At 42.1% G+C, this 23,939-nt stretch overlaps 1 protein-coding gene and 1 long non-coding RNA gene across 2 annotated transcripts; one reads left to right on the plus strand and one right to left on the minus strand.

Moving 5' to 3' along the window:
• Positions 1-269: 269 nt before the first annotated feature.
• On the plus strand, positions 270-5,698 carry LOC141976550 (uncharacterized). The gene is made up of 2 exons (XR_012636124.1): positions 270-1,228; positions 1,727-5,698. It is a non-coding gene; the product is annotated as an uncharacterized LOC141976550 (long non-coding RNA).
• A 6,573-nt stretch (positions 5,699-12,271) lies between these two features.
• Positions 12,272-23,205, minus strand: KCNJ8 (potassium inwardly rectifying channel subfamily J member 8). Its single transcript, XM_074949206.1, has 3 exons — positions 22,950-23,205; positions 21,315-21,760; positions 12,272-16,134 (listed from the first exon to the last, which is right to left on the minus strand). The coding sequence occupies exons 2-3, from the start codon at positions 21,677-21,679 to the stop codon at positions 15,234-15,236; spliced, it is 1,266 nt and encodes a 421-aa protein (XP_074805307.1). The 5' UTR covers positions 21,680-21,760; positions 22,950-23,205; the 3' UTR covers positions 12,272-15,233.
• Between the last annotated feature and the right edge of the window lie 734 nt (positions 23,206-23,939).

Raw genomic sequence — 23,939 nt, forward strand, 5'->3', positions numbered from 1 at the left:
CCTCCGGCACGGCTCTTAAACAGCTCCCTCCTGCTCTCCCCCACAGCGTCTGCCCCCGCACGGGGTGCTGGACGGTGCTCGACTGCCCAGCCCTGGGGCCCCCTGTAGTTGGGGAGGCCCCGTGCCAGGGCACTGTGTGTTTCATTGTAAATCTGCTTCTGAGCACGGCTTAAAGTCCCATGAGACTTAAATCTTTTCTACACGCAACATTTAGCTAAACCAATGTAAGAATGGCCTCACAAAAGTATTGCACTGATTATGTTGGATCATATTAAAGAAGTTCTGTATTAAAATCACAAATGAGTTTGATTCCCCATAGTTTAAATTCCAGGGTATTACTAATTAAGAGGTCTCTTGGGTTTTGGTACTGTTTCTCTCCCTCTATGTGTGAAACTTGCAAGCTGCTAATTGTGTTAGTACATTCTAAGACAGAATCTGTTCTCAAAGCAATTCACAGAGACTCAAAGCAATACTCTAACAACAGAAACAGCACCCAGAGACTCCCCGCCCTTTTGTTGTATTAACAATTGTGATTAAAATAGAGATAGAGGATGTATGTGGACGGATGCTTGGTGTGGATAACAACTGAATGATCAGGGAGGTGCCAGCCTAAGAATCCAGTGTCCATCGGCTGAAGAAGGCGTCAAGTGGAAATAACCAGAGGACCCCCGGAGGGCAGACTGGAATCCACCCAACAGCCTCAAGAATGGGAGAACCAAAGAACAAGATAACTTCTTGGAGCCGTCAGGAATGTGCTATCTGCTGATTGATTCAGCAACAGCATGATGAAGCAATTCCCATAGACTGGCATAGGAAGAAATTCCTATAAAAATAGACTCTTAAAAAGTGAGAACTTTGGGGTCTGATTCTGCAAACCAACTTCCAGGAGCATCAGATGAGCATCTGACAAGGCCCTGCTCCCTCCTCATGTCCAGGCCACCTGGCCAGTGGCTTGGCATGAGCAACTCTAAGGCTGGTAACTATGATGACAACCTTGCAGAACCTCTGTGTGTGTGTGTGTGTGTGTGAATGTGTGAATAAATATGAGATTGAATGGAATGTTATAGCTATAACTAACTGCTTACTATGATAACAACCTTGCAGAACCTGTGTGTGTGTGTGTGTGTGTTTGTATGAATGAATGAGTGAATAAAGATGAGATTGAATGGAATGTTACAGCTGTAACTAACTGCTTACTATGATTCTTTCTGTATTCACAATAAATGTGGTATTTTGCCTTTTTCCCTTTAATAAGATCCTGCTGGTTTTTAATTTATTGGTATAACATTTTGGTGGAGAATTGCGAAAGGGGGAATATTGGTAAAAGACCTCAGTTATTGTAAATATTGGTGTGCACACCGCCAGCTCTAGTGAGCTAGGCATTTCTATTAGGTTAACCAGACCTGCTGGCCTCCGAGAAGGTAGCAGGGGACCTGCTGGCCTCCGAGAAGGTAGCAGGGAAAACAGATTAAACCAGACCTGCTGGCCTCCGAGAAGGTAGCAGGGGACCTGCTGGCCTCCGAGAAGGTAGCAGGGAAGAACAGATTAAACTAGACCTGCTGGCCTCCGAGAAGGTAGCAGGGAAAACAGATTAAACCAGACCTGCTGGCCTCCGAGAAGGTAGCAGGGGACCTGCTGGCCTCCGAGAAGGTAGCGGGGAGAAATAGGTTAACCAGACCTGCTGGCCTCCGGGAAGGTAGCAGGGGACCTGCTGGCCTCCGGGAAGGTAGCAGGGGAAAAACGCATAGATTAAGCTATGATTTCAGAATCTTGGCTGTGTCACTTGCTAAGTAATACCAGCAGTGACAAAGAGATTGATATATCCATGTTAAGATGTTTAAAAGAAAACAGGGTAAGCCAGTACCAGAGGGAGGAATGGAGTCAGAAGGAACTCCAACCTCACCTTTTGTTAAAGAAATTACACCTTTTAAACAAAACCTTCAAAAATTTGGGCACAGTCCTTGGACTAAACAAGCCCTAGCTGATGTCTGCACTATTTCGGACCTGGAGGATAGATTGGCTCAGTATATCCTCATATACAAACCTTCTAGTGCTGCCAAAAGAGATGCAGCAGCAATTTGGTTGTTGTGTGAGGCATGTAAGGATTCTTCCCTCCGCTTGTCTTCATGTAAAGAGGAAAAGGCACAAACGGAAAAGGGAGCAGACAATTGGAAGGTGCTGGCTACAAATACCCAAAGCCAGCTGAAAATAGTGAAAGAGGCACTCCAGGAATACAAAAAGAGTGAAAAAGTTAACTCTGCAGAGGCTGGAGGGAGGCAGCTAAAGGGGGAGAAGGTCCTATGTATGGCACCCCCAGGCATAATTACAAAGATAAAGAGTTAAAAAAAAAAAAAAGTTAACTCTGCAGAGGCTGGAGGGAATTAAGCAGCTAAACTTTGTGAAAATGTTAAAAAGGAAAAGTGTTAGAGAAAGAGCATTCTTGGTTTCTTTGCAGCCATTCTGAAAGAAAAATGGGCCCTTTTCCAAAGGAATGTCTGTAAATTAGCCAGGCAAAAATAAACTATCTGATTAAAATCATTTGACTGGACAATTTAGTCAAATTTGCTAAAAGAACATAAGAGGGTTCTATTGGAACTTAGCTGCCTCAAATGTATAAAGGGAATGTAAGATGTAAAAAAAACCAGAGCAGTGTGGAAGGGATGTTAAAGAAAATGTGTATGTATCTATCTCTGTGTGTGTAAATATGTAAAGTTCTAAGGACCAGTTGGTTTTGTTTTTGTTTTAAATAATGCCACTAAAAATCCATTTGACTCTTTAATTCAAAGTTGCAAAACTGACAGACCTTTTTGCTAGACACAGGTAATTAGTGTTGTTTGGCTTTGGGATTTGGCATTTAACCCTTAAAAGGTAACTCAATGCTTTACAAAATTTAAAATGTTTTTAAGTTGTGGCTGCAGCAGTGCAGTCAAAATCAGGAGAATATAAAAAAAAAAAATTCTGGATTCTTTTTGTTTGTTTGTTTTTGTAACAAAATAGCAGATGAGAGTTGTAGTACAAAAAAAAAAAATTAAAGACAGTGCCCCTCTGAAGCAACAGCAGGGGTGAGGTGCACAAAACAAAAAGAAGCAATGTTAGAAACACTGAGTCTTAAAATGGCTCTGAGTAATCAGACTGTCACTTTGATAAAGGTACATGAAACCTCTGTAAGCAAAAAAAGCAATAGTGACACCTTATGTAAAAATGGATCTGGATAATGTTATAGAAGTTAAACTATGGAAGGAATGTGCATTTGCCCCAGAACATGTGCAGGGTATATTGTAGAAGGGGCAAAAGAAATGCAAACATACCATGCTACTTAATTAAAATGCTATTAGGGCTCCAAAGGGAGCCACAATAGGTTGGGTTTTCTTTTTCAGATTGCTGTGTGTTTTGGAAGCAGAAGTTAAAAGTAATCAAAACTCTGGTGAAAGCTGATTGTGTCCCTTTTAAGATAGAGTCTCTGAGCTGCTGATGGCTTTAAATCCAAAAGCAGGAAGCTTCTGTGAAAATGCAAATTACCTAAATGATAAAGGAAGGAAAGAACTAGCAGCACAAAGGAGCTGCAGATAAAGGACACACCTGGTCAGCAAACAAATTGCCTAAATAAAAGGCATGGGATAACAAGATAATTTTAATAAATTTAATGATAATAAGTATCCCTGTAACAACGTATAGTGTGTATGATTTTTGGAAAAACCCTTTAAGGTCGTATGGTAATGATGCTTCTCAGTTATTACCTGTAAATAAAACTTAAAGCTTAACACAGCAGGAAAAACATTATAAACTTGGTCTTCTGTATAAGAAGGAAAACTCAGGGATTTAATGACTAAACAGTGGGATAATTTCCCCATAACCCTTAAAAGATAAAAGCCATTGAAACCTGGCCTGCCTATAGAACAAAAACAGGAAAATACGGGGGCAATTCCTCTGTTTTGCCTGCAATCAGCAAGGGTATTTGTAAAAGAAATATTTTAAGCAATAATCTGCCACCCCAAAAAGGGGTAGAAACATGTTCTTTTTGTCTTTCAGAAAATCAGGAAAAGCTGATGCCAGCTGAAAAGCAACCCAATACCATGAATCTACTGTCACAATAGAAATTGTGTTTTGTGTTCTATGTTTTGTCTTGTTGCTAGCACTGTTGTGTGTTTAAAAAAAAAAAAATACTAAAGACCTGCAGGTACTTAAAAATAAATTAAGCTCTCTGACCCAGCTACAGGACAGCCTGACACAAAAACAAGTACATGCCAATGTAGACTTGGTCCAAATTGGTCTGGGTAACCTAAAAGCCCGATGGAATCTTTGGCAATGGCTTAATACTACCACATGGCTTATGCATAAGAAAAAAAAATATTAGAAATAGGAAACTACACAGCCATAGCTATGGGATGCACTGAAATGCAGAAACTTGCACTAGCTACTTTGGAACACAAAATGTTCTGGGTCATATTGGGAAATATTAAGGTTTGATGCATTTGTTAAAAAAGAAAGAGATCATTGTTTGACACTTATCAATATGAATGGATTCAATATGTTTCCAGTATTGTAAAACCAGACTTGTTAATGGGAGAAACTGTTGTCAAAATTGCACACCAACAGTCCCTGGAGGCAAAGGTATTGAAGGTTAGCCCACTCCCCATATTACACATGGGATCCTTCTGGCTACCCTGGACCTTGAGCCAGTGGGCTGGGGAGGGAGGGAAGCTATTGGACACTAGAGGTTGTACCGAATGGACTCCTCAAAAGTGGGTGTGCCTCACCTTGCCTGTTGCCCCAGAACCTTGTAGTAAAGATACATCACTAGGATCGTGTATGTGGCATGAATTGGAATCACAAACTCAAATTGCCTCACAGTACCTTCTCTTGAATAGGCTACATAGAAAGTGACACTGACGATTATAAATCTTAGTGTCAAAAGGGGGATTATGTTGGATCATATTAAAGAAGTTCTGTATTAAAATCACAAATGAGTTTGATTCCCCATAGTTTAAATTCCAGGGTATTACTAATTGAGAGGTCTCTTGGGTTTTGGTACTGTTTCTCTCCCTCTATGTGTGAAACTTGCAAGCTGCTAATTGTGTTAGTACATTCTAAGACAGAATCTGTTCTCAAAGCAATTCACAGAGACTCAAAGCAATACTCTAACAACAGAAACAGCACCCAGAGACTCCCCGCCCTTTTGTTGTATTAACAATTGTGATTAAAATAGAGATAGAGGATGTATGTGGACGGATGCTTGGTGTGGATAACAACTGAATGATCAGGGAGGTGCCAGCCTAAGAATCCAGTGTCCATCGGCTGAAGAAGGCGTCAAGTGGAAATAACCAGAGGACCCCCGGAGGGCAGACTGGAATCCACCCAACAGCCTCAAGAATGGGAGAACCAAAGAACAAGATAACTTCTTGGAGCCGTCAGGAATGTGCTATCTGCTGATTGATTCAGCAACAGCATGATGAAGCAATTCCCATAGACTGGCATAGGAAGAAATTCCTATAAAAATAGACTCTTAAAAAGTGAGAACTTTGGGGTCTGATTCTGCAAACCAACTTCCAGGAGCATCAGATGAGCATCTGACAAGGCCCTGCTCCCTCCTCATGTCCAGGCCACCTGGCCAGTGGCTTGGCATGAGCAACTCTAAGGCTGGTAACTATGATGACAACCTTGCAGAACCTCTGTGTGTGTGTGTGTGTGTGTGTGTGTGTGAATGTGTGAATAAATATGAGATTGAATGGAATGTTATAGCTATAACTAACTGCTTACTATGATAACAACCTTGCAGAACCTGTGTGTGTGTGTGTGTGTGTTTGTATGAATGAATGAGTGAATAAAGATGAGATTGAATGGAATGTTACAGCTGTAACTAACTGCTTACTATGATTCTTTCTGTATTCACAATAAATGTGGTATTTTGCCTTTTTCCCTTTAATAAGATCCTGCTGGTTTTTAATTTATTGGTACAACAATTTAACTCAGTTGGGGTGAATTGACTTCCATGGGCCTAGGATTTCATCCTTGGTTTCTAAACTGATTTACTTAAACTGTTGCAACTTTTTGTCTGCAGACAGGGCCTTAAGCCTGACCTTGACGTTAAGCACATTCTTAAATACTTTGTAAATACAGATGGGATTACTCACATGCTTAAAGTTAAGCATGTGCTTAAGTGTTTTGCTGAATCAGAGCCTCAGTAGTGAAAAGTGGCCCTGGCCACCAGTGCAGGTATTTGGGGCCACCAGTCACTACCAACCAACCAACAACAGGCATTTTATGATCTAATTTATCTACGGAGAATCGACATTTTGGAAAAAAATGACCATAGTAATGTTGTGTATTACAAAACTCCAAAGAACCACAGTGGTATTTCACAAGCAATGGCACTGTAATCACTTAATTCTTGAAAATGTGAACTCGTTCTTTGTTTATTGCTTTTCTGTATTATCTTTAATCACAATATCTGAATTAATATTTGAGCAGACTTGTGGTATTATTCTCATGGGAAAAATTGACTGCCATGAAATATTTAGAACCACACTTGAAAACATAAATGCTCAGAAAAAAAATCTGTCATTTGAAAGCTGTTGAGCATAAAACTTTTTGGTGGTATTTTTGCAGCCATTTTGGTCCCAGGATATATGAGAGACAAGGTAAGTAAGGTAATGTCTTTTATTGGACCAACTTTCGTTGGTGGAAGGTACAATCTTTCAAGCTACACAGAGTTTAAAACTAGTTTTCTGGCCAAACATTTTCAAAAGGCAGGTTCAGTTTTACATTATTTTTTTCTTGGTGTACAAGTGGTGAAAAGTAGCTGGAGTACAGGAAAGATCTATCTCAGAGCTCTTATTATTTCTCTTCTCTTTCATTGCTTCCATTAATCTAAAATAAAAATAATTTAGACTGAGAGAATATGGTTACTCTTTGTGAATGGAAAAAAATAACACTTATAAGAAACAATTTAGTCTGATCTGCCATGACTACTCTCTGTTTATAACATTTAGAAATACTGGCTAAGGCTGAGCATAGAATGTCTCTTATTATAAAATATAATTCTGGAAATACTGTGAAATCTAAAACTGGCCACCCAGACAACGAGCAATTATCAAATGCTCTCAATACAAATAAAAAAAGTTTCATTTATTAAGATGATATAGCAGACCCTGAGTTTTCCTTGGAGTTCTGGAGTTGAATGTTCCTAAAAGCATGAGTTGGTGGAAATAGACATATTTTCCAGGTTGTTGATCAGACCAAAACCAAAGATCTAAAACCTATGAGATCATCCCCCAAATTATGCATTGAACAAGAATTACTTAAGATTTGGCGAAGGAGGGCCAAGTTTGGGGGTTATAACGAATGTTTATTATTATTACAGTTTAACGCAACTATAGCAATGGTACTTAAGTAAGGTGACCATATTTCCCTAAACTGAAAATGAGACACTGCCTGGCATCACCTCTTGCTTGAGCCCTGCCACATGGGGCTGGCCAAAGCCCCACCAGCCTCTGGGGCTGGCCTGAGTCCTGCCAAACTCAAGGCTGGCCCCAGTCGCCTGGTGTTGCTGCTCACCCGAGCTGACGTCACGGACGTCACAAAATTTTTGGCAAAACTGGGCATTTGTCCTGTTCGTTCTTGCCCTAGGGGGACACGGAGGAATATACTGGGCAAACGGGACAAAGGATACTGTCCTGGCCAAAGTGGGACATATGGTCACCCTATCTTTAAGGAGAGAGATGTAGTCTCTTAGGTAGCTAGGATTCTATGACCTAACCCGTGACAAGACTTTACAAATCAATTCAGTGTCATTCCTTGCTTACAGTCTGCACAGGTTATTAATAATACAGTTCAAGTACTGTCAAATTATAAACACAGTACAGTGGCACTTCATTTATCCTCACTCTGCTGATTCATATAAAACTTGAATCTCTTACCCACATGGCTAAGCAAAGATTTCATAGTAGAGGCTGGAGAGAGTTCCCAGATTGCTAAGGTGTCCTTATTTTTATAAACTATACTGCATGATGTTTAAAAGTACATTATGAAGTATCCGTAATTAATACTGGACTAAATGTATCAATAAAATCAACAATGTGGTGATGCATAATCCTGGGGTTATTTTAATTGTATTTATTAAGTTACTAATTCAGTAAGAGCCTGATCCTAAACTCATTAAAGTCAATGGAGTTTTTCCATTGGATCAGGATCAAAAGTCATCAATTCACAATGAGTCTCCCTATAGATAGATTTTAAGACTGGAAGGAACCATCAGATCATCTAGTCTGACCTCTTGTATAACACAGGTTGTATAATTTCACCTTGTTACCCTTTTATTCAATCCAGTAATTTGTGGTTGGCTAAAGCATAGCATCCCATCTTGATTTGAAGACTCAAAAGACATAGAATCTACTATTTCCCTTGATAATTTGTTCCAATGGTTAATCATGCTTCCTGTTAAAACTGTTTATTAGTGTGAATTAAAATGTAGGGGGGAAAAGAGGTTGTTACAAAACCTATTTATGTGATTTTTGTCTTCCCTTAACTCTTATTATGGTCCCCAATTATTTGACCATAATCTCCTCCACTATTAACTGGCAATCCTTCAGTGCTTTAAAAAGGAGCTTCTTCATTAGGAAACCGCTTGAAGACCTCACAAGTTTAAAGCTCAATAATCTCTTCTGAAAGCCAGGGAATCAATTTTATCAGTCAGAGGCCCCACTAAGGTATGTTCTAACTACATGTGCCTAAATCTCTCTGGTTATTTCTCAAGAGCAGCATTAATCTTACATCTGTAGAATTAAGTTCTCTGAGAAAATGGACAAAGGAATATGGAAATTCATCTGATGTTTACAGAGGTCACCTGAGCAGTTGTCATGTGAGAGATCTTCCTCTTCAAGCTCCAAGACGACTTAAAGGGAAGTGGGAAAACATTATTCTCTCAAGACAGTTTAAAGACAAAGGTAGGAGACAGATCATAAGTAGATTGGGATGGGAGAGACTATTGCCTATCACGCTGATTAGTCTGGGAGAGCCGTGAATGTACCTCCTTATTAAAACCATGCACATCTGAAGTGAGGGGGAAATTGGGAAGAAAAAGGGTTTAACCCCTATTCTGGCTATGCAAACATCGTTGACAAAAGGAGACCATCTTTATATACAGGACCATTTTACGCTGGCAGTCGATTCAGCCTTTACACAGAGACAAAATTTCTAGTAACTGCTATGTATGATTAATGTCAAATTATCAAGATAAGAACTTACTAGACTTCAGATATAAATCCTTCCCAATTTGCTTCCTGAAACAATATCTACACTACACTCTCACAAGGTTCCTGGTAATATCGTTAATTACAGGTCCTGGGCTGACACATCTGTCATCCAAGTCTCCAGCTAAATTGCTCTGGCAATAGTTCCTCCCATTCTTCCCAGGAACTCTGAGACACCCCAATCTGCTTGCAGCTCTTCTTAGGTGAACCTCAGTGCGGCCTGGCCTTCCTGGGCCCTTTCAGGACCATTTGTGGTCCTGTATGTCTTCTCCTTATTGGGTGACCCTCCTCTGTTCTAGCTTGTCTCACTTAGAACAGCTTTGGTCTAGATTTGGCCAAGAATACATAACAAGTCAGTAACCAAGTCAGGATTAAAATTTAGAGGTTCCTGACTCTCAGTTTCATTTTCATGGCCCTATACATCATTTTCATTGAGATTAACAATTTTGTCTCCATTCATACTGACCTGGGTTGGATATAAGTCAAAACTCTAGAAGTGAACCGCTTCCTAACTCATTATGAATCCCCGAGCCAAGCATTCTGTCATCACAAAGGTTTTGAAAAATTCTGATAAAGCATGTGAGCCTTTTTGGAGTTTCATAGATTCATAGATTCATAGATATTTAGGTCAGAAGGGACCATTATGATCATCTAGTCTGACCTCCTGCACAAAGCAGGCCACAGAATTTTACCCACCACTCCTGCAAAAAACCTCTCACCTATGTCTGAGCTACTGAAGTCCTCAAATTGTGGTTTAAAGACTTCAAGGAGCAGAGAATCCTCCAGCAAGTGACCCGTGCCCCATGCTACAGAGGAAGGCGAAAAACCTCCAGGGCCTCTTCCAATCTGCCCTGGAGGAAAATTCCTTCCCGACCCCAAATATGGCGATCAGCTATACCCTGAGCATATGAGCAAGATTCACCAGCCAGATACTACAGAAAATTCTTTCCTGGGTAACTCAGATCCCACCCCATCTAATATCACATCACAGGCCATTGGGCCTATTTACCATGAATATTTAAGTTGGTCCACCCTTACCACAGTGCTGCTCTTCAAAATGTGTCCTGTTATGAAACTGGTACACAATGATAGCCCAGAACAAAATCAGAACCTAATTGGATAGGACTTACTGCTTGAAGTTTCCTTCCAAACCCACTTCAACTCTCTGGAAACACCAGACATTCCTCAGAGAATAGTAGAGTACATAAGTTGTTAAAAATAATGAAAGTTTTGCTCCTTTTGTCATTTATTAAAAAGTTTTGGTCCAGCGAAAGCTCCACTCTGGTCTCATGCCAACAGCTTTTTCAGTAATCATTTGCTAATAATAATCACTTAAGAATTTGGAAGCTGGTTTCACAAGATGTCTTATTTTCTCAAGGAAGAAAAGATATCCAAAATTGGTGATAGTTTGTGAATACCACTGTCCTGATTAAAAACATAAAGGAAAACATAATGTTCTGCATGAATCAGCTACGATAATAGAATGAAGTGATTGTGTTCCTCTGAAGTAAGTTAAGACAGGTGTGAGGTGCATGCTGTCCCATGCCTTGGAAAGGATTTAACTGATATATTAAGATTTTGTGTTAAAGTAAAGGCTTATTGAACAAATCAAACTTTGCCTGGAACCAAATATAATTTGCGTCCTAAGATGCATTAGGTGTCATATAAAACCCAGAATGGATTTTTCAGGGGTGGAGTGGGGCCACTACACCAGAGAGAGTGCTCTGCTCTAGAATAAGGGGCTGGTGCACTGAATGTACATCCCCACTTCCCCTCAGACCCTGTGCACACAGAGGAGTACTAAGAAGATTAGCTCACACAAAGCTATTTAGGCACCTAGATATACAGATCGGTGCCTAACCTGCTTGGGTGCTTTTGAAAATCCCACTAAGTGCCTGTCTGCATCTTCAGATACCTAAATAGCCTTGTAAATCTGGCCCATTCTGTCTGCCTGAGGCACAATCTCCATGTTGCTTTTCCTGAAGAGGGTCAGCTCCACCACCACCCTCTGCTCAGGGCAGTGGCACCAAAGCTACCACCGAGCCCTTAGAGTTTTATTTTTAAAGATATGCCACTTTAAATGATAATACCTCCCTCTCAAAATCTATGCAGCGTTCAAAATGTTCTTTTAACTGCCTTGTTGAGTCTATGGTAACCATTACACTACTCTGGCATTGCTCCTTAATAGTCTAGACAGTATTGTTCTTGATGTTTTAAGAAAATATTCAAGGACAAGAGGTGAAGGCGGCAGACGAGTAGACACATTTCCAAAACATTTGTATTTCGCCATACGTTTCTACCACAGGAGGATCATAGAATTTGCCAGACTGGCTGAGACCCAAGGTCCATCTAGAGTAGTATCCCGTCTCCAACAGTGGCCAGCACCAAATGGTTGAGAGAAAAGTTATGGAATAAACATCATAAACAGCGTCATGCAGTTATGGAATAAACAGCCATCAGGAAAAATTTCCTCCTGATCATATTACTCAGAGATTGGTTTATGCCCTGATGCATGAGGCTTTGGAGCCCTTCCAAACACTTGGGTGTTTTTTTTTAAATCCTTACTTTTGTAATCTTGGATGTTTTTGTTTTCCATGCAGATAACAGACATTCTTCCTTTACATTTCTATTAAAAGGGGCAGAGTCAACTTGTAATCTACTCTATTTTATTGGAGAGAAAAAGTTTAAGATACTACATCTGCCATTGAATCCCCTGGTCAATTTTTTTGGATTTGCAATCACATTTCCCTCTTCTAAAATATTTTCCTCTCCCACTGCTTGCTGTGTGAAAGACTAAACAAAAAACGTGGAAATTTGAATGACCATTCAGAGTACACTAGATTTTATTATACACAAAATGCTGTCAAATGCATAAAATAAATGAGCTGGGAAAGGGAGAGAAATATAGTATTCCTTTAATGCCTTTCACTTATAATAACCCTAGGTATTATGGGTAATAATACTAGGCACAAAGAATTCAGAGAGATATGTGCACATAATTAGGTAACTCTATAAATGGCCAGACTTTCAAAAGCACTGATTTCAATGGGAGCTGCTGGTTGCTCCACACTTTTCAAAATCAGGCTGCTTACTTAGGTCCCTACACGGAATCGGAAGCTAACTTTAAGCAACCATATTTGAAAAATGTCTCTCAGATTTTTAAGCTGATGGAGTCCTTTGAATGTATATAACCTCAAACAGGGCCAAACAACCCCTCTCAGTTGCAAAACCTGTGGAAGGAGGAAAAAGAGCTTCAGAAACTCTGGCGTACAGAGTGGCCAAATCAGTCCCACTCAGCATCTTCCGCTTTGTAAGGCAGCGCTTGAATCTGTGTGGAGCCCCTATGTTCTGCGGGGAATGCTGCTCCCAACCTCATGGATCTCTGGTGATGTCCTGAACACTGCGTGTGCTATGCCACCATCTCCGCAATGCTCCCTAATGCCCCCTCACCCAAGACTGCATTGCTCACTCAGGAACAGTGCTGTCATCAGTTCACCCTGCTGTGCTGAGGGCTCAGGTCACCTGGCTTGAGATGGTGACACCTGCAAAGTCACCAGCTGTCACCAGCTCACCCTCCCAAATATACTCTCCATCTACCCGTGGAGGGGGAGCTGGACCTGGCTGTGGCTCTCATTCCAGAGAGGGCAGAGCACCCAAGGGGAGTGGGTGCTAGAAGTGGAATGGGAAGAAGATCCAGATGGGATTAAAATGAGACAGTCTTTTTGTTCTGCATTTGTACAATGCCTTGTACAAGGGGGTCCTGGTCCCTGAGTGGGACTCCTTGGTGCTATCACAATACAAAAAATAGATAATAACAATAAGAAATGATAGTGGTAGAATGATTGGGACGGATGGGAAAGGAAAAGGAGAGAGAATGTACTGGTGTTGAGAGGGAGAGAGAGAGACCAAATTGGGGGACAAAATGAGACAGAGCATTATGAAGAAAAAAAAATCTCAGCAGACATATTTAGAGAGTGAAATAATATAAAAACATTAAATTAAGGGACCCTGGAAAAGGCTGAAGAAAGGAAGTATCAAGACAAAGAGTGAAGAGTTGAGAATAGAATGAGACAAGGGAAAGAAGGGTGAAAAACCCTCCAGGGAGGCAGAGTAAGTCATTATTGCTATTTTTTTTATTTTATGGAGAATGGTGCTTTGCCTGTTTCAGACAAATGGGCAAACAAACATCTCTGAACAATTTGATAGCCATGGCCATGGATGCAAGGTGGTGAGATACAGATCCCCAGATCTGACCATTTTGAATACTATTGATCACCCTTCTAACACATGGACAGGCTCATTATCTGCACCAGCTCACTAGCCACATTCCAAGAGGGTTAGCAGGTAGGGGTGGAAGCACTGCCACCAATTAGGGGGCCTAGGGGTAGCGAACATCATCCCTTACCCCCAGGTTTTGGAACTTGCTCAAACTTCCATAGGCCACAGAGCTGGTAGGTTGGGGTCAAGGCATGACCACTTTTAAGCTGTGGTCTCGTGCTCAATCAGCTGTGGTCTCGTGCTCAAACTGATGCTGCCAACAGTGGTGCTAAAGAGTGCGGTTTTAATTGCTTTAATTTAGTTAGTCTGGCCTTCTGTCACTAATGATTTTTTCATAAACCAGTGGAACCGAGATTTTAAAAACTGGGAGTGAAATCCTGGCCCCATTGAAATCAGTGGGTGTTTTGCCATTGATTTCTGTGGAGTCAGGATATTCCCCCCACCCCCAAAACAAACTTTATAGTGTGCAAACAGAACTAGTTATACTTGTTTACACACACACATATATACACACACACACACACTCACTTGGTGCTTTAAAAGGGCCAATTTCACAAAGCTGAAAACAATTCTGAGGCAAATCAGCTGGGATGAAGAATTTAATCAGAATAAATTGAAAGATAATAGGAAATTGTTTATGAACACTTTACTTGATTTCCAAAAAACGATGCTGTGACTAACAGGTTAACGTGATCCTTGGATGCACAAACAGGGTAACTTGCATTGGAGTAGAAAGGTTATTTTATCTCTGTATTTGGCACTGCTGAGACTACTGTTGCAATACTGTGTCCAGTTCTGGTGACCACAATTTAAGAAGGATGTTGATAACCTGGTTCAGAGAAGAGCCACAAGAATGATTAAAGGATTAGAAAACATGTCTCGTGGTGATAGACTCAAGGAGCTCAATCTATTTAGCTTATCAAGGAGAAGGTTAAGGGGTGATTTGATTAAAGTTTATAATTACCTACAAGGGGAACAAATATATGATAATGGGCTCTTCAATCTAGCTGCCAAAGGTATAAAAAGATCCAAAGACTGGAGGTTGAAGCTAGACAAATTTAGATGGGAAATAAGGCATATATTTTTTTTAACAGTCAGGGTAATTAATCATTGGGACAATTTACCAAAGGCCATGGTAGATGCTGCAGGAGTGGCAATTTTTAAATCAAGATCTGATGTACACGAGGAAATATTTTGGAGATGTTCTATGGTCTATGTTATATAGGAAGACAGACTAGATGATCAGAGAAGTCCCTTCTGGCATTTGGAATCAATGAATCTACTAAACTTAAATCCATGCATTCCACATAAATAATTGGAAGCTACTGGGTGCACAGTGCTATTGAAAATCAGCCCACTGTCTGACAGTGTGTAATCCAGAAGTAAAAAGTAAAACACATTTTATGACAGTCTGTAGAAAAGTATCAGATAGATTTCCTTGAAAGGAAAGAAATCTAACATGCCACTAAAACACATATTAATACAAAATACATTACATGAGTGAACCATGCTTCCTTTACTCTGAGTGCCATTATTCGTTCATTAATATGCCTAGTGCTATAGTGTTTCCTACTGCTGTTATGTGATGCTTTCACTAAGTAACAGAATAAATAGCTCCAGTACAGTTCTATTTTGTCTCTGTTTCTTTAAAAACATTTTTGGCCTCTCAACCTTTATCAGAGACTCAGCCTCATGTGAGGTTGTGTATCATGTTTCACACATACTCTGATTCCCCTCAGGTGTTATAAACTGTACTTTGGGCACAATGAGGGAAGAGTTGTTCCTCCTCATGGAGTTGTTCCTCCTCATGGAGTTGTTCCGCCTCATGGAGTTGCGTTTCCGCAGAGAGTTTTGATGAGACAGCTCACTTTTCTGAAGAGTCTGGATGAGAATGGAAGGCTTTTCATCCAGCTCCCTAGCGCTGCACCGCGGAGCTGCTACCTTGATCGTGTTGCCAAACTTGGAGTAATCAACCGCATACACACCTTCCTCTTCCGTTACGATGGGCACAAAGCGGTGACCCCACAGGATCTCCTCTGCTATGTAAGATGTTCTTGCTTGCGTGGTGATGCCAGTGGTTTCTACTACTCCTTCAAGTACCACTATAAGTTCTAAATCTTGGTTGACAAGGTCACTAGCAGAGATATCATAGAGAGGACTCCGCTTGTCTATGACATGGCAAATGATCAATGGAGCCACCAGGAAAATGTTATTGCTTTCAATAGGGTTATCCACCGGGATGTCTTGCTGATGTATAGGGATGATCTCCCCTTCAGGCGTAGTCGTCTTCCTCACTACCTGTATTCTCACTGAGGCACTGATGATCATGCTTTTCCTCAGGTCTCCCACTCTGAACATGAAGCAAAGTCTGCCATTCCGAATGGCAATCACCGCATGCCGGCTGAAAATCAAGGTCTCTGCCCTTCTGTGAGCTTGGGCAGTTTTCATAAATATGCAGCCCAGCATGACGGCATTGATAATCAAACCTACGATGTTCTGCAGAATCAGGACAGTGATGGCCATGGGACATTCTTCTGTCATCATTCTGCCCCCAAAACCAATGGTCACTTGAACTTCAATGGAAAAGAGGAAAGCAGAAGTGAAAGACCTACAGAGAAAGTTGCATACAATTAGTTATCTAAATACTTCAAGTAGAAAAGTTAACAGTGTACGCTGAATAGGAGGCAACAAGAGGCCTCATTCTTGCAATTGTTGCACACTTAAAACTCCCATTAACTTCCATGGCAGTTTTGCATGCTCAACATTTGCAGGAGCAAGAGCCATTGTTTAACGGTCAAAGGACAGACCTGAGAGCCTGGAAATCCTGAATACTACCATTGACTCTCTCTCTGGCCTTGGCTCTCTCTCTCTTCATCTAACCTCCCTGCCTAATGGTCCGTATTCTTCTCCATGTCAGCAGGCAGAGAGCTCTAACTCTTGGATTGTTCTTTTCTTTCTCTCCACCCAATGAAACCTCTGAGTCAGGAGTGCCACACCTTCCACTTCCACAGCATTGGGGGGGCGTGGAGGAGGGAGTGTGGAGGATATGGTTGACTTTTCTAGATTCTCCCACTCTCCAAACCAGAGAGGGGAAGCAGTGCAGTGAGAACAATCTGAGTTAACTTACACTACTTTCCCCTCTGCACCTTTTAGCCCCATCAGTGGGCTTTGGGGACAGTCACACTAGGGGAACCCCTAGAAGCATGGCTCCTGCAGCAACCATGCTGTTCATGAGTGAGAGTAAGCCAGTGAGGCTAGGCAGCTGAATGAATACAATGGGCCTCTACACTCATTCCCTTCATCTCCCAAAGGTTGGGGGTAGTTTGACCTAGTGTTTTGGTTCAAGGCACTGTCAAGATAAGGCCAGCTTCAAAATTTAAATCTGGATCTAGGTTTGTAACTTATATGTGAATGCTACATAAGTAGCAAGTGGATTATTTATTGGACATGCCATACATGGAATCTTATATTGATGCATATGAACAAATACGACAATGGCCCTTTTCATGTATTACAGTCCACCCAGATGTAACATCTACATATATAATGGAGTTATGCTAATGAAATATATATGTCCTTTCCACAAAGGTAAATCTGAATCATACTTTGTTTCAGGTTTGGTTTTGCAAGAACAAAACCTGATCAACTCTTAACTAACTCTTTGGGCAGGTCTACACTACAGCCAGGATCAAGGCTCTGAGATCGATCCACCAGAGGTCAATTTAGCAGGTCTAGTGAAGACCCACTAAATCAAAAGCAGATCGCTCTCCAGTCGACCCCTGTACTCTACCCCCGATGAGAAGAGTAAGGTAAGTCGATGGGAGAGTTTCTCCCGTCGACCCCCCGTGGTGTAGACCCCACGGTAACTCGACCTAAGGTACGTCAACTCCAGCTCCTTTATTCATGTAGCTGGAATTGCATAGCATAGGTCGACTTACTGTGGTAGTGTAGACATAGCCTTTGACTATGTCTTCAGGATAAGTTGGAACAGTCCTTCGAACTACTAGAGGACCAGGAGTCACGAAAAGAATTCAAAACGTTTTATAGCACATGCAAAATCAGGGAGATTTTTTCTGTGGAAAGAGAAAACTCATCTTAAAGGAAGTGACTCCCAGTAATGAGACTGCTGAGTTCTCGCTGGCTCTAATCCAAATTTGATAAGCATGTTTAAAAACCAGGGGCTTTTAAAAGCTTTTCATTCTTGGGAGTCACCACTAATGTGATGTGTTTTTGTGGGTTTTTTGTTTTTGTTTTTGGCACGTAGTTCTAAAGAATTCAGGAATGAAGGGGTTAATATGGTATTTAATGGAACTAGTGAAAGGGTGACGAACATTCAGCTGCATGCAGAGCGAAGTGAATGGCTGCAACTTCAAATACTCCAATTTCCTTTAAAAATGATTTATTTGAAAAAGAATCCACATTTTTATAGTGTAAACTCAGTCCTTGAGGAAACTACGGTCTAGCAAGCTGAGCATGTGAACACAGAAGTGAAAGCCAGGGAGCTCCTAATTGTAATAATCCCAAGTCTGTCACTGATTCCCATTTCAGCTTTGGCAACAATCTGCCTGTCTGGAATATGGGCAGGATACCAATATTTACCCTACCATGGAGGGGTGTGGTTAATAGTTATGTAGCACTTGGAAAACATAAAGTGCTCTATGAGTACTAAGTGTTGATTACAAATTTCAAACCCAGGTGTCTCTTAAAGCCACATTTTAGCACCTACATGGAAAGATTTTAGTTAGATGTCTAATATGGTTTAAGAGCCTAACTTTAGGCACACAGGCTTTAAAATTTTGGCTATTATTAATTTTTATTTTTACTGTATATAGTGACAATATCAAATATTCGTTTTAGATCAGATAATCAGTTTTTCTTCTTAAAAATATTAGTGACAATATTTTTGTTCCATAACTTTGTTGGAATAGGTAGCCAGTTTTAACAGAACAGAATCATTTACTGCCAATGAAAAATTACTTTTCATGACTAGAAGATAGATGGTTGTCTACCTTTTGGCCTGAAACACTCCAGATACTAATACCATATGACAACATGTGCTCTTTGTCATGTGCTAAAGCAAAAAGTTATGTTCATCCTTCATTCACTTCAGTTCAGTGGTGCTGGAACATTTTTAATAGTGGAGGTGCTGAAAGCCAGCCCCCTAACCCCTGTCCAACTCCCCCTCCCCAGCTGAGGCTGAGAGCAAAGCTCCAGGCACAGAGTGGCAGCAGACCCCAGGGTGGCAGCAGAGCTGGGCATGGGGCAGCAGCCGAGACTCCGGGTGCGGGGCGGGCAACAAGGACCCCAGGCAAGGGGTCGGCACCTGAGACCCCTGGGATGCTGCAGCACCCCTCGCACCCATAGTTCCCATGCCTATGTTTCAGTTAGTTATAACTGGGGGAGGGATAGCTCAGTGGTTTGAGCATTGGCCTACTAAATCCAGGGTTGTGAGTTCAATCCTTGAGGGGGCCATTTAGGGATCTGGGGCAAAAATTGGGGATTGGTCCTGCTTTGAGCAGGGGGTTGGACTAGATGATCTCCTGAGGTCCCTTCCAACCCTGATATTCTATGAATAACCTTCACATTTCCCTTGCAGTAAAATGTAGTGACCTCACTGGAATTGTTTGAATAGGGATTTTGTATCTTAAATCCTGCATGGATTGGTGGAGGCTTATCAATGGTAATGCCAGTGGATGGAATAGAGAGAAGACCAGAACCTTGGTCTGGATACAGCCCCTTTGCACCACACTGGCAGCAGAAAGCAGCCATAAACCTGCCTGAAGCAGACAGTTAAGCAGTCTTCTAGTGTACGGGACTACTAGGGACATGCCTGGAGGCATGGCTTAAAAGCTGTTGTGCTCACGTGACCCCCAGCTGGCATAAGGCCGAGTGTCATGCGGATTCCTCAAAAAACATGAATCAGTGTGAACTTTAGTGCATGTGCGTTCCATTGCCATGAAATGTCCTCTGGGAAGGGGATGTCCGGGGTAGCAGCCAGCAAGAAAGTCCCATAGGAGAGGCTCCATTGGAGCCGTGCTGCTGCTTTGAAGCTGAAAGGCAAGGCAGGGAGTCCCAGACCAAATGTGGAAAGCTCAGTGCCCAATGGCCCTTCCTTCCGGCAGATCCCCTGAGAGCAGCAGGTTTGTGGGATGGAGCCCTTTCTGCTGCTGCAAACCCTGCCCCGCCTTTCCTTGAACAATAGAGAGGAGATGCCATGAAAAAGGAGCCTGACAGAGTTCCCTCACAGAGGTGATCTGAGCCATAATTGCTCATTTCAGAAGCTCTGGCTTGCAGCTAGTTCCTAAGAATGAACAAATGAAAAATCAATCAATGTAATGAAGTTTAGTCCAGCTTGGAAGGAGAATAGCCCCACTTAGGAAAGCAGAATAAAAACAAGGGAAAGGGTGAAGAATGTCATCCTTTTTAGGCCAGAAATAATACCACTTGGAATTTTGTACATGCTACCATGGTGTTTGCATCACCGAGACAGAGAGGGAGATAAAAGTGGACACTCAGATATTATGAGTCTACTTCTATACCACCTTGCCCCTTGTGTGGTCCCAACAACAATGCAAAGTGTATGCAAAATGCATGCAAAATGCAGCCATTCTGATTCAGTAGCATTGTAAACCCACCTTGCACTGGCATAAATGACAGGGCAATGGTTAATCAGGCTCTTTCTGTTCAAAGAACAAGTACTATAAATAAGGATCTTATTCAACATATCACAGAATGGTCTCATTGCTTGCTCCTATTAATGTTAGCTCTTTGGAGTCTGTAAACATACTGCGTATATATGGAATTCCCTCCTGATCAGTCATTTGGCTGATGCTCTGGAAAATGCTCTGGGAGTTGTGTTGGTAGTAAAAGGAAAAGAACACACTCTTGTGACACCTATCGTAGCACTCTGGTAGTGTTTTTCACACTAGTTCTTGTTGTCTGAGATAAATACTGATGCAGTGTGTCACAGCACTTGTCCTGTAATTAAAATTGATAGCCTAAATCTTCATAAGTGACTAATGATTTTGGGTACTTCCATTTTTGGCTTCCCAACTAGAGACATCTAAAAGAAGCCTAATATTTAGATGCTTTCCATTCTCTGGAACTCAAGCCTCATTAAGGTGTCATAAGTTGGACAAGCCAGAAAATGAAGCACCCAAATTCAGTAAAAAGAAAAGGAGTACTTGTGGCACCTTAGAGACTAACAAATTTATTTGAGCATAAGCTTTCGTGAGCTACAGCTCACTTCACTTTTCTTTTTGCGAATACAGACTAACACGGCTGCTACTCTGAAACCAAATTCAGTAGACATCTTTGAAAGTTTGGACTGATTTTCCGAAGCCAAAATATAGTTCTCAAGATAAGCCATTTCTTGTTGTGTCATGGTGTGAAATTCACTATGGACCACACTGTGTTCAAGATAGTGTTATCGATGTAGACAGGACTAAACAATTTACAACACACATCTAAGGGCCACTTTGTTGAAGCAGGCTCTATCTCTACAGATACGGAAAGTTATCAACATACTGTAGAGACATTTGAAAAGCAGCAGGGTCTCTGTCATTATCAGCTTTTGGGAGATCTGGTAAGGCATCAAAGAATTCTGAGGTATGATATTTCCCAAGCCTGGGGGGCTTGCAGGAATTGGTGGAACCTAGTGGAGAACACTCAACTTTTCAGTTGTCTATACTGTACAGAACAGTTCAAGTAAACCAAAGCCTAGTTTTAGGCTTGGGCAGCGTGGCATTTACATCATTGCTATTCCTTACACCTCCTACTGTACTTTACCTGACACATGTCACACATGGTGTCCATTTAGTACTGCCTGTACAGTTCTCGGTGCTAGCATCCATGTCTCCATGGGCAAAAGCCACCAGCCACCACATCATGGCAAAGAGCAACCAGCTGCACAGGAAGGACATGGTAAAGATCACCAGCGTGTGGCGCCACTTCAGGTCCACCAGGGTAGTGAAGATGTCTTGCAAGAAGCGGCCCTGCTCGCGGATGTTCTTGTGAGCCAAATTGCACGCCCCGCTCTTGGCGATGAAACGAGCTTTGCGGGGCTGGTCCCGGATGCGTGGCTTGCGAAGGTTCTCAGCAGCAATCCGTGCCAGCACATATTCTTCAGGGATGATACTCTTCCTGGCCAACATCTTCCTGCCACCATAGTCCACCTAGTCCACAAGTGCTTTTCCACTGGTCTCCCTTTTGTCCCTTATCTGTCCTCCTACATCCTGAGGAAAGAAAGAACAAGATCTAGTTTACCATCTATTTCCCATTTTTCCCAGACAATAAAAATGATAGGCATGTGGAGTAGATGGCCCTCATGGGAACAGCTGTTAAGTTAAATGTCTCTTTAAGATTATTCTACAGTGCTATTATATGCTCATTTTAGACTGAGATTGCTATAAAGGCAGTTAGGGACAAATCCTAGAACGAATAAAAATAGTGATTTATTTTGGACACTGGTAGTGAGGAAAGCCACAGAAAGGACTTATAACTGTGGACCAAAGTAAATAATGATCCATGCTCTAAGGCCAGATCCTATCAAGACACTTAACCATGCAGCAACTGCACACAAGTGATTACTCTGCTCAATGGAAGTACTCATGTGAGTAAGTGTTACTTGCATGCTAACGAATTTGCGGACTGTGACCCTTATTTAACAAGGGCCAGATAGTGGAGCTCACCTAGGTGGCCCTTTCCAAATAGCTCTACTGAAGTCAGTAAGGCAGCGGGTAGGTTACTGACTCACATGAATAAGGTCTGCACAGTCTGGTCCCAAAGCACCATGTATTTCACATTAAAATAGAGATGTGTGGGGAAATATTACATTACCTGGCTGGGAAATTATTGACCATTTGTTGAGCTAGGCAGGGGGGATTTTTCTCCGTCCAAATCAAGCAAATAATAATAATGAAAATTAAAATGAATATTGTATTTTGTATAATAAAATATGCATGCGATTAAAATCACAAAAAGCTGGTCTGGCACTGAAAATCTGCACGGGTGCTTTGCACTCACACCCAGCAATCATCCTAATGCACCTCAACTTCACCTCATCTCCAGCTTTTTTTGTTTTTTGCTCAAATGTTACGAATGAATACGATGCAACCCTAAATAGATAGAATATGTGTAAATTAACAAAAACAAAATCCCCTCCGTACCCTCTCCCAACCCGACCTAAACGAGGGGGCGGCGGCGAGGGGCGGGGGGTTGGGGGGGGGGGATCAATTTCTAGAGACCTCACACTTGAAGTCGAAATCGCTTTCCAGGAGAGAAAACGCCCCACTGTTGATCCGTCCATTTCAAAGGGAGAACGACGCTTGCAGGCACCTGATCTTACTTTGTTCGGCTTGTTTAAGGGGAGGAGATCTCTGACGAGGAAGTGCAAAGACCCCCAGAAGGAAAGCTGCAACTTACGAAAATCCCGAGCAGGAGCCGGAACGCTGGCTCAGAGCCCCGGGGCTGCCTGGCATCGCCTCCCAGCCGACTGGACGCCCACCCCACCGGGGCAGCAGCAGAAGCCGGGCGCGGAGATCCTTCTCCAGGGGGGTGGGGGGAGGCTGGCTTAGTGCTGCGGTACGGGAGAAGTTCAGGAAGCTGATGTCTCGGGCTCCCCAGGGCGGCTTCCTTCCCCGCGGGGCTCCAGGGGGAGGGGATGCTCAGCAAGGCAGCCGGTTGTGTAAGGATCTATTTTGTGACGGGTTGTCTGTCCCGCAGCGGCGGGGCGGCAAGCAGCCCCCGGCGGAAGTGCGGCGGTCAAGGGGAGTGTGCTGAAGCGGTGTGTGGAACGGGGGGGGCAGAGAAAAAGGGGGGGCAGATCACAGCCCCGCACCCCAAACACTTAAACAGCGCCCAGCTTTTTTTTTTTTTTTTGGAAGGAGGTTGTTCTGGAATCCGGAGCTCCATCGATGCACAGGGGGATTTGATTTCCTTCTTAAACTATAAAGGTCAGGATAACAAGGCACTGATCCTGCAGTCCCTACTCAGGCAAAACTCCCTTCTACTCAGCGGGCGATTTGCCTGTGTAAAGACTATAGGGGCTGACCCTCAGTGCAGTTCCCCAAGTCACATAATAAGGCAGGGTAACATTGTCCGAAGCACCCACATGACATTGCAGCCTAAGTCCCATTTTCAAAAGCGACTTAGGCGCTCAGGAGTCTAAATACCAGGAAAAGCTGAACTCTTCTCTGCTTTCAAGTTGAAAAATCTCCCCCAGCAACCCTATAGAGACTTCAGTTTCAGTTGAAAGTCAATGGGACGTAGGTTCTTAAGTGCCTAAAAGTCATTTTTGAAAATGAAACTTCAGAACTTTGGCACTAAACCTTTTAAACCTGACATGAAAAAGTTGAATAGGGATGTTAAAGCTCTGGCAAATCATTTTAAATATAAAGAATTAAATAACAGAAT

The sequence above is a fragment of the Natator depressus genome, chromosome 1 (genome assembly GCF_965152275.1).
Source record: "Natator depressus isolate rNatDep1 chromosome 1, rNatDep2.hap1, whole genome shotgun sequence".
In the NCBI taxonomy this organism is placed as follows: Eukaryota; Metazoa; Chordata; order Testudines; family Cheloniidae; genus Natator; species Natator depressus.